This window comes from Sinohyriopsis cumingii, chromosome 4, assembly GCF_028554795.1.
Source record: "Sinohyriopsis cumingii isolate HCF-2022 chromosome 4, ASM2855479v2, whole genome shotgun sequence".
Classification (NCBI taxonomy): Eukaryota; Metazoa; Mollusca; class Bivalvia; order Unionida; family Unionidae; genus Sinohyriopsis; species Sinohyriopsis cumingii.
In genome coordinates this window covers 139,151,095-139,166,581 of record NC_142964.1, presented here as the reverse complement: position 1 = coordinate 139,166,581, position 15,487 = coordinate 139,151,095, and the positions used below count along the sequence as shown (strand labels likewise).

General features: G+C 34.5%; 1 protein-coding gene and 1 pseudogene across 2 annotated transcripts in view; both read right to left on the bottom strand.

The window, feature by feature from the left end:
• The window catches only part of LOC149802182 (translation initiation factor eIF2 assembly protein-like), a 48,376-nt gene that overhangs the window by 5,647 nt on the left and 27,242 nt on the right, over positions 1-15,487 (bottom strand). The window contains exons 9-10 of one of the 2 annotated variants that reach the window (XM_089956598.1): positions 7,011-7,118; positions 2,241-2,381 (exon numbers count right to left, since the gene is read on the bottom strand). In XM_089956598.1, coding sequence (XP_089812724.1) covers positions 2,241-2,381; positions 7,011-7,118 — 249 coding nt within the window. The remainder of the gene's footprint in view (positions 1-2,240; positions 2,382-7,010; positions 7,119-15,487) is intronic. The other variant, XM_089956599.1, reaches the window with a different exon arrangement.
• On the bottom strand, positions 7,125-15,483 carry LOC149802183 (uncharacterized; annotated as a pseudogene).

Below are 15,487 nucleotides of genomic sequence, written 5' to 3'. Positions count from 1 at the left end.
TGGTAAAGTAGCAGGCTAAATTCAAAAATTAGCAATATCATGCAAGAGGCAGTAACCCCCATCCCCCACTTTTATCTAATGGCAACAAGGGGTGGGAGGAGATACCTTAAAAGCTAAAATGGTGTGATTATTTTAACTCCATTATAATCATCTCTCCTTGTTGGAGACATGCAAAGTTTATCTGCATTAACATCATTGTGGCACAGCAACACAAGTAGGTTATTTAGTGCCAAAGTAAATGAAGTAAAGTGCATTGCCCAAGGACAGTAGCTGACCAAAGCTTGTCCGATGGTCGGATTCAAACCTGCACCTTTTGGTCAAGATTCTGGTATTCTGGTATGCTATCAACTGAGCCAATGTGGCCCTCAATTAATATCACAGTTACTTAGCTGATAACAGAATATATGCCACGATTCAAGAAAATAAAAAACCTAGGTTTTATTTTTCAAATACAAACAAATAATCCAATAATGTAAGAAGAAAAAAACAATGCCAGAATATGGTTTATCTACATAGTGTACATGTGCAGAAACTTTTACATATAAATAAATTATATATTAATTTCCAGAAAAATTGGAAGAAATTAACTCAGTTTCAATATCTGTGTGTGTGTGTGTGTGTGTGTGTGTGTGTGTGAAAGCTTGTGTATCCTCCAGCCAATCTTATTTCACCACAACCCCAAGAAACGCCTTCAAATTGCATAATTATCACAACCCCAAGAAAAACATCCATACTGCATAACTGACCTATCACCACTTGTCAATCAATCTGATCAATTAGCCAATCAGCGAGCATAAATTAGACACACCTCCAGGCATGACTTGTGTCCACTATTTTCCTCCAACAAGCTGTTTGTGGCAATAATGAATTAATATATTAAGTATTTACAAATTCTGCAATCATTTGTAGATTTTTTGATCAATAATGGTGAAAAGAACTCAATGGGAGCCTTGTGATTCTGACAGTTGATATCTATATCATTTTAATGTTGGAATTAGACTTATTTAATTTCCGAAACATAGATGTAACTTCAATGGTTAAAGATTTGTGATTGGGTGTGCAATCAGCTCAATATAGACACAATTGTTGGCAATTACAACGTGTTTTTTCCAAAAAAGTATGTAGAAAAGCATTTTACATTGATAGCTTGAAGCACAAAAAAACTCGAAAAATATATGCATTTACATATGGACATAAACAGACATCATTGATAAAAAATTCCATCTGACTAACATAACAGAACTTTAAATTATTATATTGCAACATTATACTTCTTAAGAGTAATCATTTACAATTTTTTATTGATTTTTAATTCATTTATTTCCAAGGCATCATTAAACGTAAGTCAGATAAAATTAATAAGGATAAGATTATATACTAAATATATCTTTTGGAGTGAATTTCCTTTTACATGATTAAGTTCTCAAGCTTCTTTAACATTGACTTGTATTATTTACTGAAATAAAACACTTAATTTATTACTATACAAACTTGAACAACAAATAAAATATTGCCTACTGCAGTATAATTTATGCAACTTTGTAATTTTAAATTTATAGGAATAATACAAATCACCTTTAATAAACAAATCTCTTAAAAAGAACCATATTTCTTTGCCAAATACTGCATGTTTGTCAGTGGTTAAAAGGCTATCATGTCACATGATCTGGTAGACAGAGGGATCTATCATCTTGCGTAAGGTCAATTACTACAACCCCAACAAACACCATCATACCACATAATTACTTAACACCAACAAACACCTTCATACAGCAGAACCTGTCGTGAAAGACCACCCCTTCTGTCAAAAAAGTATGGTCTCTCAAGACAGGTGGTCTCTTGTAACAGGTAATAATATTATATAATAATTAAATTTGTGCAATGAGGATAAGGTCTCTCAAGACAGGTGGTCTCACATAACAGTGGTCTTTCAAGACAGGTTTTACTGTACTACATAATTACTACAACCCCAACAAACACCTTCATACTGCATAATTACCACAAAAGCTAACCTAAAAAACACCTCCATATTGCATAGCTCATTTTTAAAAGAATCTTTAAATAGTAACAGTTATGTGAACAGTTTTACAATATACAACATGTTGCTGAACCTTTCTGAGGCAAAAATTATACTAGGCATTTATTGATACATGATAAGAACCTTGGATTACCTACATAAATAAATGGAGCTTAACAAGTTAAAATGAAAATGAACCATTTACAGAAGGAGACGTTCTTACCAGTTTGAGAAAGTCTATAAGCTTTTGAGGATCCTCCCCTGTGGCTAAATCAACAAAGTCTCTTGGCATGGCATATGTAGTGTATGGATTGGGCTGAACTCCTGAAGAGTTTTCTATGTATCTAAATGCTGGAACCTGCAACTAGGAATGATGGAATCAGTAGGATATGAGAATCCATTCTATGGAATATCCACCCACGGATGAGAATTTTCAGTTCTTCTCTGCAAAATTCCAATCCAATGGGTGGGATTTTTCTATCATAAACATATATTTATCATTAATTTGTTTCTCATTCAAATCAGGAAAGATGGGATCATCTGTATGGGTGTAATCAAAGAAATAAGAACAATAGCTAACATCAAATTTAAGTAGATAAAATAGGGTCTGTCTGGAAATGAAATTTAGGAGGAAATTCTCTCCCCTTCCCCCTTCACCGATTTGAAAAAAAGGAGAGATTTTCTAAACAGAAGGTTAAACAAAGCAAACAGGGTAAGGTTTGCAAAAACTAAGTACAACTTTCATGCATTCAGTTTTTTTTAATGATGTTTTAGAAATCATATCAATAACACATCGTAGGATATACCCTGAGAAAGATTTGTTTAAATGTTACTTTTTGGTTTGTTACTTTTACAGCACAGCAAAAGAAGTCAGTTATTTAGTAATGAGGCAAAGTGAGTAAAGTACCTTACCCAAGGTCACACCATAGCTGACCTGGACTGACATGATTGTTTTATGTACACTCTTCAAAAGTTTTTAAAATATACATATATGTTGTTCTCTCCTTAATTTTTGTTCCACACAAGATTACTGTATCCTGCTGCCTTTCTCACCATCCAGCAAATGAATTGCTTTGACCCTCTATCCAAATGATAAAAACTGCCTTTGACATAATGAGCCCTTTGAGTTGCACTATTAATGTGACTTGAATATGTGTAAAAGGGAGATAAGAAATGCTTGCACAATAATTCATATGATATTCTTTCATCTCAACAATGTCTTCCTCATGAAGCAAAAACTTTAGTTTGCATAGTGTTATATATATTTAATCTGTACTGTTTGTTGGCTTTTTTCTCCATGATTATATGTTATATATAACTATATTTTGTAACTGACCTTAGTCCAAGATCAAGTTCATGGTGCATCTGACTAGGCACATTGATTTTATAAACAACATATTACTGAGCTAATATTTCTTTGTCAGTATAGAATAAATATTTGGATCATTATCAATGGAGGTAAACATGTTTATTTTAATCTGACTCCAGGATATGGTATTCCCCCATGGATAATAAACCTGTTGTACCTGATGTTTACCATGTTCTTTTTTGTAATTTTAGTAACAGACTTTATCTTGTTGACAACTCAGAATGTTCTAGAAATGAACTTTTGACCCTCATCCTAGTTCTATTATTGTGTCTTATTTTGTTTATATAATGATGTTTACTTGAAAAATTACTCATTCTTGCCTTATTGTCATGTTCATATTTTCACATGGGTGGAATTATCTATTCAAATTATTATTCACTGGAAATACAAAGTGCTCATCAATAATATTCTTGGGCAGAAACATTAATTTAGAACTACAGTGAATTCAGACAAGGACATTTTTTGATGTTGTAATACATCAAAAGATTCAGCACATCACTACTATCTAGGCCACTGACACACACACACACACACAATGCCTTCATAACCTGAAAATAATCTGTCCAAAAGTAATAAAATTAGAAAAATTGTATATGAAAATACAATCAGTTGGATAACACAGATTCAACTATTCCGATTTGGAGGTGAGTCAATTTATCAATCTCTGGTCAAATTTTAGTGGAATATTAAAGTTGTAAATTTATCATGTCATCATGTGTGTGGAAAAATTTCAAGTAGTATGAACATATTGTAACCAGCAACTGTATAAATAATGTCTGTTTTTGCTACTCACCTGTGGGGGTGTTAAGAAAATAAATAAACACACTTGGATCAAATAATCCACACTTTTGAAAAAACATATGGTTAATAAATTATATGTGTCATTAAGTCTTTTTGTTGTTTACCAATTGAATGTAACAATTATAGTTTGTTGATGGCTGAAAAAATAAAGTTGACTGATTTAAGCTTTGGACAGTATATGGCTTCATTTCAAAATAAAAAGCAAAGTCAATTATTGCCTTATTAGCAGCTGCTAAAGTTCTAAAAATACGACCTAAAAATGACTGCATTTTATTAGTTTTTCATAACGCATTTAACTGCAAGATATCATTTTGTATTCCTTTATGCATTACTTGTATTATGGTGACACCATCAAGCAAAGCATAGATGAGTAGAGATACTGACCAACATAAAAAAGATTTGCCATTAATTGTTTAAACTTAAATTTATGCACAAGTGCATGTTATAATAAAGTGACATAAATACATGACAATAGAGGTGTTCATGAATTTATTTCAACCTTTATTGAATATACATGAAAGCTAGAAAATTCATGTATATGTATAAATATGATGACATTGTAAATTATGAATGCATGTGATTTAATTATCTGGAAAATTCATCCAGACATTCACTGGGAACGAAGGTGTCCAGATTAACAAGTTTCCACTGTATAAAAAATCATTGGGTGGCAGAATATATTTATACCACTTAAGATAAGTTATATATATAACTAGGTGGCTTAAAATATTTATAATACACTGCTCCATAAATACAACATGATCATTTAACTCGAGGACCCATTTATAATGCAGCAGCAGGTATGGATCCCATTTTTTTAAATGACAAAAAGTAGACCCCTTTTTGCTGAATTTTAATAAAATGGCAATCAAAACTGGTAAATGAAAAGTTAGTGCTGGAAATTTGAATCAACAACATGAAACTTGCAACCTTTAATAAGTCTTAAATTATATTAAATCTTCTTTTAAAAATTCTCTACACTGTAAATAGTGGGGGCTCCGGGTAAGTAAGTGATCCCAGATGCTCTCCTTTTACAGATCGAACACACATATCACCCCTGTCTCCACAAGTTCAAGTGTCAGCTTGACGTACATGGGTATATGAGAAAGCTTGCCAGTATCTTTCTGCTGGTCAGTGGTTCTTTCTGGGGTTTTCCCATGTGCTTCCTACACTAAGTACATACTGGCTGCCATGTAAAGATTTATCACGTTCTGAAAAATACCATTAAATCACTCAAGACAAGACAAGACTGTGAAAGGCAACATATGATGAAATGTTGATCAATTCAAATGTTAGTAACACCTAATGGTGGCAATACTTTAAGAAATTAAATAAGTTTTGCCAAGTGAAATTTATGCTTTAATTTTACAGTGGTCCCTCTCTTATACAGCACTCCTCACCAGCAGCCAGCTTTTTTTCAAAGTCAGTTTTTTCAGTACCGATGAGCTTGTGTACAAAAGTATCTGGGGCCCAGAGTGGCTGAGTGGTCTAAAGCACTCTCCGTTACGGATCACTGCCATCTCACCTCTGACCGCATGGGTTCGAGTCTTGGATTCAGCTAATGGGGGGTATGTGAAAAAGCTTGCCAGTAGCTTCTCGTGGGTCGGTGGTTCTTTCCAGGGTTTTCCCGGGTTCTTCCTCCACCATTAATACTGGCCGCCATGTATAGCCTATCGTGTGCTGAAAAATGGCAACAAAAGTATCCCTTGTGGGTGGCCAACCCTAAGATGTGGTATGCAGCCAGCATTTTAAGCCAAAAAAGTAACATTTACCCCTCACAAGAGGTCAAGTTTTAACTAATATGTGTTAAAAACCAATAACTGAGACATGGTACAGTACGTAATCTGATCATCTCTACTAATGTCTGTTCCCAATATTACTGTGAGAAGTGTTGGCTAAAGTACATTATATTATAACATGTACCCAATGGTTAACATTATGTGATATTTAACAAATGCCAACATTTACAGGAAATGGGCTCAACAATATTGTGATGAGTTTTGGGCTTCAGAGAGCTGTTGAGTTCTTCTCTTTTATGATTAAGACCTGGGGTAATTGTCAAGGTCACAACAAGGTCAACATGGGCAAAATATAGCATCTGTGGATTCAAACACAAAGAGAAATGATCCTTAATCAAAGCAGGATACCAGGTAAAGACCAAAAATCATGCGACAGCACAAGCATCACACTTTATAAAAAAAAAAGCATTTTGTCTACTTTACAAAGGTTTTATCTCCATAATTAAATCACAGTACAATTATCAACATAGGAAAAAAATCACAAAACATTAACATATTATCATATAACATGGAAAATTCTTACTTCAGAAGAAAAGTACAAGTTACTGAACTCTGTAACAATAAGGAGAGTTCAAGAGTTCTTGCCAAATATTTTGATGTTGGAAACACTCAAATAAACAACATTGTAACAGATAAGGAGAATATTCTGCAGCAGTGAGAATACACGAGTAAATAAGAATGATACTAAATGCCAAGTGATATTTGTACATGTACCTAGATTTAAATGATAACATTTTTTAAAGGTTTTGCAAAGCATATGCCCACAATACCCTACTCATACTTAAGAAGCATTGTCTATTCATGTAAGTTCACATGATGTACTAAAAAGTCTAACATTTATTGTGCAGATCAGAATTAACTAGTATAATTTCCCATCAGGTGACACTGGATGGAAAAATCCACTGTCCCACTAGCTGGAAAAAGTTCAAAACATTGGACAGGTAATAATTTCTTAAACCGTAATTTTATTCTTAATGTATGGAAAAAAAGGAATTTTCATTAAAATAAACCAAACATGCTTTACCTCATCTTCACCATTCAACCTCTCATTGCCTAGCAACTCCTCCCAGCTAAAGAGCAGTCCATCTGTAACCTCACCAAAGGGGTTGAAATCTATCAGCAATATCTTGCCCTTGGGTTAAAAATGAATAAGTGACAGAATTTTAAAAATGTCAAAATGTTGAGTCAAATTAATCTAAATAATGCCTTGATATACACACTCATATTTATAGGTTACTGCATTTGTATGGGAAAATATGAACGAGTTTTTCAAATGGAAATACTGCACAACCTTGGGAGTGCAGTATATCCATCTGATAAAATGAGTTCATATTTTCCCATACAAATGCAGTAACCTTTGTATTACATGCAAATTTTTTTTATTCTACATAATGCTTAATTATATTAAAAAAATATACTACACGAAACAAAGTAACTGAATGTATGCCGCATTCCAAACTCAATACACAGGAGCATATTCATTATTACACAACAATATTATTACTGTGCACATAACTCTCCCCAGATAAATTTGAACTTAGTCGCGCATTCAACATAACTTTCGAAAGAAAATGGCGTGTCTAGTTAAAATTGAAATTTGGAGTCATATTGTGAATGAATGCGCATTGCAACAACTTTTCCATTTACTGCGCACATAACTCTGCCCAGATAAATTTGAACTTAGTCGCGCATTCAACATAACTTTCGAAAGAAAATGGCGTGTCTAGTTAAAATTGAAATTTGGAGTCATATTGTGAATGAATATGCATTGCAAAAACTTTTCCTTTTGATCTGGAATGAATAGATTTTGGTATTTTTTTCAATTCTACAAAATTTCATGATTATGGACTGGATTTATATGTGACAATTCCACATGAAATACATGGGACTGAAGAAGCGAGGGAGAAGCATGTTGACATCTGCAAATGTGTTTCTGTTTCTGTCACTGAATGTCTGAAATCATAATGTGGGAAAAATATGAAGTCTTTCAATTGCAATTATCAAAAAGATGCTATGGAATTTAATGCTTATTTCATTTTGAGTGCAGTAAGGGGGATGTAGTTGCACTTATCATTGAAATAACAGTACAATTTCGAAATGTGTAATCATGATTGAGAACCAATGACATGGCTCATGTAATTTGGATTTGCAGAACTAAGAAAGTACATTTTGAGGAAATTCAGGATGTAAAACTGTAAGTATATTTTTCTGCCATTCTTATCACCAGCTAAAGAAGACAGTATATGACTTGTCACTTGTATGTTATTTGTAAGGACCCTTTCTTGCATCTGTTGTATACTGTAGCTAGCCTAAATCCGAAACATTGTATCAACAAAGTTAACACGGAATGTGCCAAAGCAGCTGGTATGTGGCAGTCCATGAAACATCTGTTTTAGTTCATTCAGAAACAAATTTAAACAACCACAATGTAAAGTGCCTCTTACGCGAGTGTACATGATTTGTTTACAAATCAAAAGTGCTGGCATATAAATCCATTGTTTGTTTATAATAGAAAGTAGTTCCTTTATGCACGTGAATGCAATATCTGTTTGCACACAAGTTCAGTATCAGGTAATACTGAATGACTCTGACAATGTAAAGTTAATGGAGAAAAAAATGAGCATATATTAACTGAGATTATATGAAGTTTATTCATTGTATGAAAACCCTTCAAGTCTGATTTATACTGCTAGACTTTATATAGAATCAAAACACTTGTGGACCAACCTAATACATTTATGAAAAGGTTGGGGGCATACTTATTACCAAGGCAGCCCTTGTCAGTATTTACCAAAATTGTTGTATTACCGTGCCAAAGATGACACCTAAACAAGAGGTAAGAATAGGTTACTTAATACTGCACTGGGCTTACTGGTCAATACTACTGTACAGTCTATGTTGCCAAAGAAATAAGACAGCAAATCACGTCTGAGAAGAAAAAAGTAAGAGTAAGCACTTGTGTTACAACAGTTAGATTTATGTGACAATAGCTACACTCATGTGATAAATAGTTATACCATGTGATAACAGATACACTCATGTGATGCTAGTTCCACTTGTGTGATAGTAGTTACACTTGTGTGACAATAGTTAAACTTGTGTGATAATTATTACTTTTGTGTGATGATAATTGTTACTTTTGTGTGATAATAGTTACACTTGTGTGATAAATAGTTACACCACATGATAACAGATACTCATGTGATGATAGTTCCATGCGTGTGATAGTAGTTACACTATTGTGTGATAATTGTTACACTTGTGTGATAATAATTACTCGTCTGATTATAGTTAAACTGGTGTACCAACTGATCAAATCCTAATCATATTTAAATAAAATACTTGCTAATAATTAAACTGATATTAAACACATCTGATGTTTATTTATTTCTATAAACAGCAATAAATAATTCAACACACTTCTTTAGTTGCATCAATTATCTTCTTTTTCACATGTTTATAACAAGTACAACTCCAAAATATTTAGACAAGCAAATGACACAAGGATTTAAACAATCTTTGTCACCTTTTAATACTAACACTTCAAACATTTACAACTGACCTATCGCCACTTGTCAATCATTCTGCTTGATTAACCAATCAGTGAGTGCTATTAGACACAACTCCAGGCACTGTTTACGTCCACCAGTTTCCTCCAACAAGCTGCTTCTGTCGATATCGACCCGGCTATTTTATAAATTTACAAATTTTGCAATAGTTCAGTAATTTTTCGATTCATAATGGTGAAGAGGTGTCAATGGGGGTTTTGCAATTCTGATAGTCATTATCCAGATCGTCACAATGGAGGACTTAAGTTTATTCCCTTCCCGAAACCAATAAGTAACTTAGAGAAGTGCAAGCAATGGATAAAGACGTGTGGTCGGCAACATCATCAGCTGAATGTGGACACAGTTGATGGCATATACTACAGCTTTGTTTGCACAAAAAAGCATGTCCTTTTGTTAATTTAATATAAAGAAAATAAAACCTTTAAAAAACCCTGAAAATCGGTCATGTGTGGAGCAAGCACTGCACCAAAAAAAATCGTCAGATAATCGACTGTGTGGAATATAGCAATCACTATATTGTGCATCATTTTAAAGTTTGAACATTAACCAAAGCCCCGATCCCGTCTGTAGGCGTGATCCGGTTTCTGCATTCAATGGCCGATCCCGCCTGTAGTCGTGATTTTTTTACTGCATTCAATGGCCGATCCCGTCTCCAAGCGTGATGAATGTGTGTTAGATTCAATGTCTCTGATTAGTTAGAAATGGGTTTATTCCAAGAACTAACAACTATTAAACCAATCAGAAATGATTTTACTTTCATTTGTGGAAATTTGAATTGTTCAGAAGCTAAGGGCTCCTGTTTTGAAAGCGGTTTAACTACACGTGTTCTGGTCATGAAAAATCGTAAATGATGGCGGACGTAAGAGTGATTTTTGATGAGAGCAAAAATGAGGAGTTTCTCGGGTTTGATCTTGAAAATACTGAGCAAGCTGAGGAAAGATATGTTCGGCAGTTGGATATTTTGTGAGATTTCGATTCGGACATAGAAGTTTCTGAGATTGAATCATCCAAAGATGAGGATGCTGACAGCGATGATGATCGAGTTCTTGTGGATAAACATTGCACATAATTTTGTAAATTCTGTATAAATAAGTTGTGAAAGACTTGGACAAATAGGGAAAAAAAAATACATCACTGTGTAGACAAATTCATTTGCAATAAATGGTGAAACTTTCTTGGATTTTAATTGGATATAGGCAGAGAAATTAAGGTAAGAGTGAATGCATGTGCACGATGTTTACAAAATTTTTCAAACAGGTAAAAACTCTGGGGCACACGCAGCTAGACACAGCTTAGCGCTGCTGGGGCATAGCAGCAGTGATACTGATAACGGGTCTGGGGCTGAATGAGTTAACATTTTAATGTTGGTGTGTCCCATAAATAATGTATCATTGTCTCGATCTTTTAGACACTTCAGCAACTCTGTATTTTTAGTTATCTGTTGGCAGGGAGTATACTACATACTCCTGAAGTAATTTTCCTTTAAGATATGTTTACTGATTTACTCAAATAAAGGACATCATACATATTTTTAGCACTTCCCTGATGGACAGCCCACAGACAGATACCCAGACCCAATACCAGTCGATGCAAAACTCACATGATGCACACCTGCAAGACCTACACTGAGAAAAAGGTGGAAAACTCTATCCAATGTAACAAACATGTAAGTTGGAAATTATTATGGGAACAAAACTGATGCTTAGTATATCAAAGAGAAACTACTAAGAGAGAGAGAGAGAGTTCATGAAGCGTGTGCATTTCAGTGAGGACGAAATTTTTTTATTGTATTCACTATTGCATATTATACATTGACTATGTGGCTTTATATATTTGGAGGAGTGTCAGTGGGCGGAGAGAGGAAGGAAATAAAGTCAATAGATCAATATGCATTCTGCTGTGTGTATACAGGTATGTCTATATGCATTCTGCTGTTTGTATACAGGTATGTCTATATGCATTCTGCTGTGTATACAGGTATGTCTATATGCATTCTGCTGTGTGTCTACATGTATGTCTATATGCATACTATTATTATGAGGCCTGCAAGATAGATTAGTTCAGCACATTGTGTCACCTTTTTTTTAAAAAATAAGATCATTATTACCATTATTCATATTATTACAATAAAGAATACAATCAGAATTTTAGCACTTATTTGAATCCAATGAACAAAAGCCCTTCTTATTTCAGTTCAGAAGAAATGCAGAACTACTTCGGTCTGCTGCTGATGCAAGTCAAGAAAATGATGACAGTCTGCAGCAAGATGGCACTTTACAGGAAAATTACAATCTTGGTACATGTTATTTATTTATGTTTGTTTAATTCCTTAAACACGTGAAAAGTGAACACAGAACATAACTTCTCCAAAATTCCCGCCATCACCTTTTAATGGCAAAATCTTCTGTATATGGAGGTCCTGTCTTGTGTATGTGACAAAATCACAAAAATGTGCACCAGTGACTAAAAACTGGCCTTGCACTTGAAACCAGTAGTTATGATTCCTTTTGAGTACAATTTCTCTTCCATTCTTCTCAAGAAATAGTGTGACCTTCTTCTCATATGACTCTAAGGCATCAGCAATAGTCCAGTCCTGTATAGAAAATGGACACTTTACTTCCTGAACTCGGGGCCCCGAGTGGCCGAGTGGTCTAAAGCGCTCTTCGTTACGGATCACTGCCATCTCACCTATGTCTGCGGCGGTTCGAGTCTAAGATTCAGCCAATGTGGGCATGTGAGAAAGCTTGCCAGTAGCTTCTCGTGGGTCGGTGGTTCTTTCCGGGGTTTTCCGGGTTCTTCCTCCACCATTAATACTGGCCGCCATGTATAGCCCTATCGTGCTGAAAAATGGCGTTAAACCCCACAACAACAACAACAACAACTTCCTGAACTCCAGACTGCCCACCTTCACATATTTTTCCATCTGGTGATGCACCCGAGAATGGAAATAATGGGTTCACATTGAACTAACAGTCGTGTACATGCAATGATTATTTGTCTTCTTCATGTACATAGTTTTTGCCACTTTTTCACTGGAAATACCATAACTTGTGGCAGCTGATTTAAATGGCTTTGGCATAAAAATACTATTCAAGAATTTATCTGTCATACATGCTTTTCTTAGGATAAATCTTCCAAAGTTGGATGCAGTTATTCTATTTTCTCTCTCCTTGTACCACTGGTCACAAACATTCTGGTCCCTTGTGTTCCTTTCTATCGATATCACTTCTTCCACCGACAAAGCTAGACTAGACCACTTGACAGTGTTTTCCAACACAGAAGAAGGTATCTTAATATGTTTATTTTGGGAAAGTCAAGATCTCCGCAGTCTGTATGCTTTTTTCCTCGAACTTTTACAGCTTTTATTAATGGGATCTGAAAATGGACAAATGATTAACTGGCATAAATGACTAAGAAAATTGAAAATTTAAATTATACAAATTTTCGTATACATTAAAGAATATCTGAATAGGTATACTTTCTACTTTCAGGTGTATCAACATTGGAACTCCTTGTTTTGGCTGCAGAGAACAGAGCACTGACAGAAACTTGCTCAGCAAGTACTTATTAATGAAGAACAGAGGTGTTAAAGTACAAGAGTGGAGAAAAAACAAGAGAAAACATGTCTAAGTGAGTGTACAGTAGCAACTGTGAGGGATAGCCATCTGAAAGATAACTTTAAATACCAGATTTATTTATGAGCAAATTATGAACATTTTCAATTTCCTTGTGCAAGATGAATTTGAAACACCTCTTAGCTTCCCAAGGACTATAACCAGCATTCAGAACATGCCTTTGGAAGATCACCTGTTGCTGACACTAAGTTAAACTTGAATTTTGACTTCAAACATTTAGCCAATTCGTTAAAGGCCTTGTTGGAATTGATCCAAGAGGATCTTTTATTTTTATATCTATATTGTTTTCTGGCTCAGTTTCAGACAAAGAAATTACTACACAGTGTGGTTTGCTATCATTATTGCAACAGTTGCTGGACTGTGGAAAACTGAAAAGAGGTGATGGGGTGATGGTAGATAAAGTTTTTTTTAATTCAAGATGAAATTGAAGAACTTGGGCTAAAACTCATAATACCCCCAGGTGGAGGTCAGATGTCAGCAGCAGATGTAGCATGGACTAAGAAAATTGCCACACACTGTGTCCATGTGGAACGAGTAATCTCAAGGGCAAAAAGTTCAAAATTATCGACACTAGACTGGACTTGTGTTTATTTGCATGTGTGAATCAGATTTGGTTTTGTTGCTGTTTCTTGACTGGCTTTACTCATTCTAGACTGGCACATGGATATAAAGCAGAAAGAACAAGAACTAAGTACATGATAATCCAGAGGACTGCCTATATTCTGTGGACCCTGTTTTGTCTGTATTGTATGATCAGGAGTAGCCACAAGATATGATAATGGAAAACCCTTTAGACCTTGTAGAAATTATACGTCTGTTTCCCCCAGTTTTATCTTCCTATAATTAAACCACAAAAAATGTATATTCAGCATTGTAAATAATTGCTTAAATGCACTGCCACAATCATGTATTTTACCAAAGGAAAGATTACTCCTTGAATAATTATTAATAAATAAATAAATACAAAATCTACACCCTTTTTTCATTTCTGTTGCGTATATGAGTTTTATATGTACCAACAAATGACAAATGTAAAAAAAATGTTTTATTACCTATTGTCTTCAAACAATGCAGTAAGTGGTTTCCACTTCCTGTTTATCTTTCCTGGTTTTGTGATGACCATAGCTGAGACTGGTTCGGCTTGTATCTTTGCACCTCTTGGTTTGTCCCATTGCTGAGGCAAACTTGTGCATGATGGTTGTGCAGGTATATCTTTAAATATTTCCAAAATCCAGTCTCTGAGGGTCATTAAAAGTGCAAGAACATGGGCACACTGACCAGAAACTCTGAAAATGTCACAATAAGAAAAAAATGAATTGGCTAGTCTGACAAAATAAGATTGAAGGTACCCAGAACAAAAAAGGGTCACATACATAAAGGTCATTTTATACCTAAAAAGAACTGTATATATATTGTCTATTGCAGTCTAATTCATGCTCCTTTTGTAATTTTGCCTCTACAACAATGGTAAGAATAAATTTTAGTATATGTATCAGTGAAATTGAAACATCTTTTTGTCAAATACTAAACAAATTTGCAACTCTACATACTACACAGGTCTGTATAGACTGTAGTGTACATGTACACAACATACATGCATATAGCACTGAATCAGCTGATTGATAATACAGACACATTATCACCAAAACCAGAATACGCAAGATACTCCTGTTTAAAAAGCAGCCTTCATATAAAAATAAATAACTGAAAGGGTTCTGATACTTACCCTGATTTACAGCTGCATAAAGCTTCAGTCACTCGCTTCTTTGAAGTATCAATTGCCATGATAATTGTATGTGGTTCTTCACTCTTGTGCTGACTCCTAAATATCCTGCATTTTACTAGAATTTCTTCATTCCGATACAAAAAATCTTCACATCATCAACATAGGAGCCTTTACTAAATGCTCTCGTTTTTTGTCTCTGTCTCAATGTTGTTTCATATGGCAAATATTGCTCATCAATATCGCCTGGTATATCTCTTAGTGTTATCACACCCGCCATTTTCACAGAATGTTTGTCGGAGGTTAAGAGGTTGTCAAGTCATGTGTTTGGTAGGCGAAGCGATCTACCTTGAAGGTCTATTTCACACGTGTTATATATTACTATACAATGTGTGTTATCATTCATGATTATAGCTTCTAAGGGTTATGTAGATGAATAAAACAAATAAAAACACAAGTCACTCGATGGCATGGGGAGAGAAAAGGAAAAAGCTTGAGGACAGATAGTAGTTTCATGAGTATTTCAGATTACTAAGCTTTAGAGCTTGATAGTTTTACAACAGAGTTATATTAA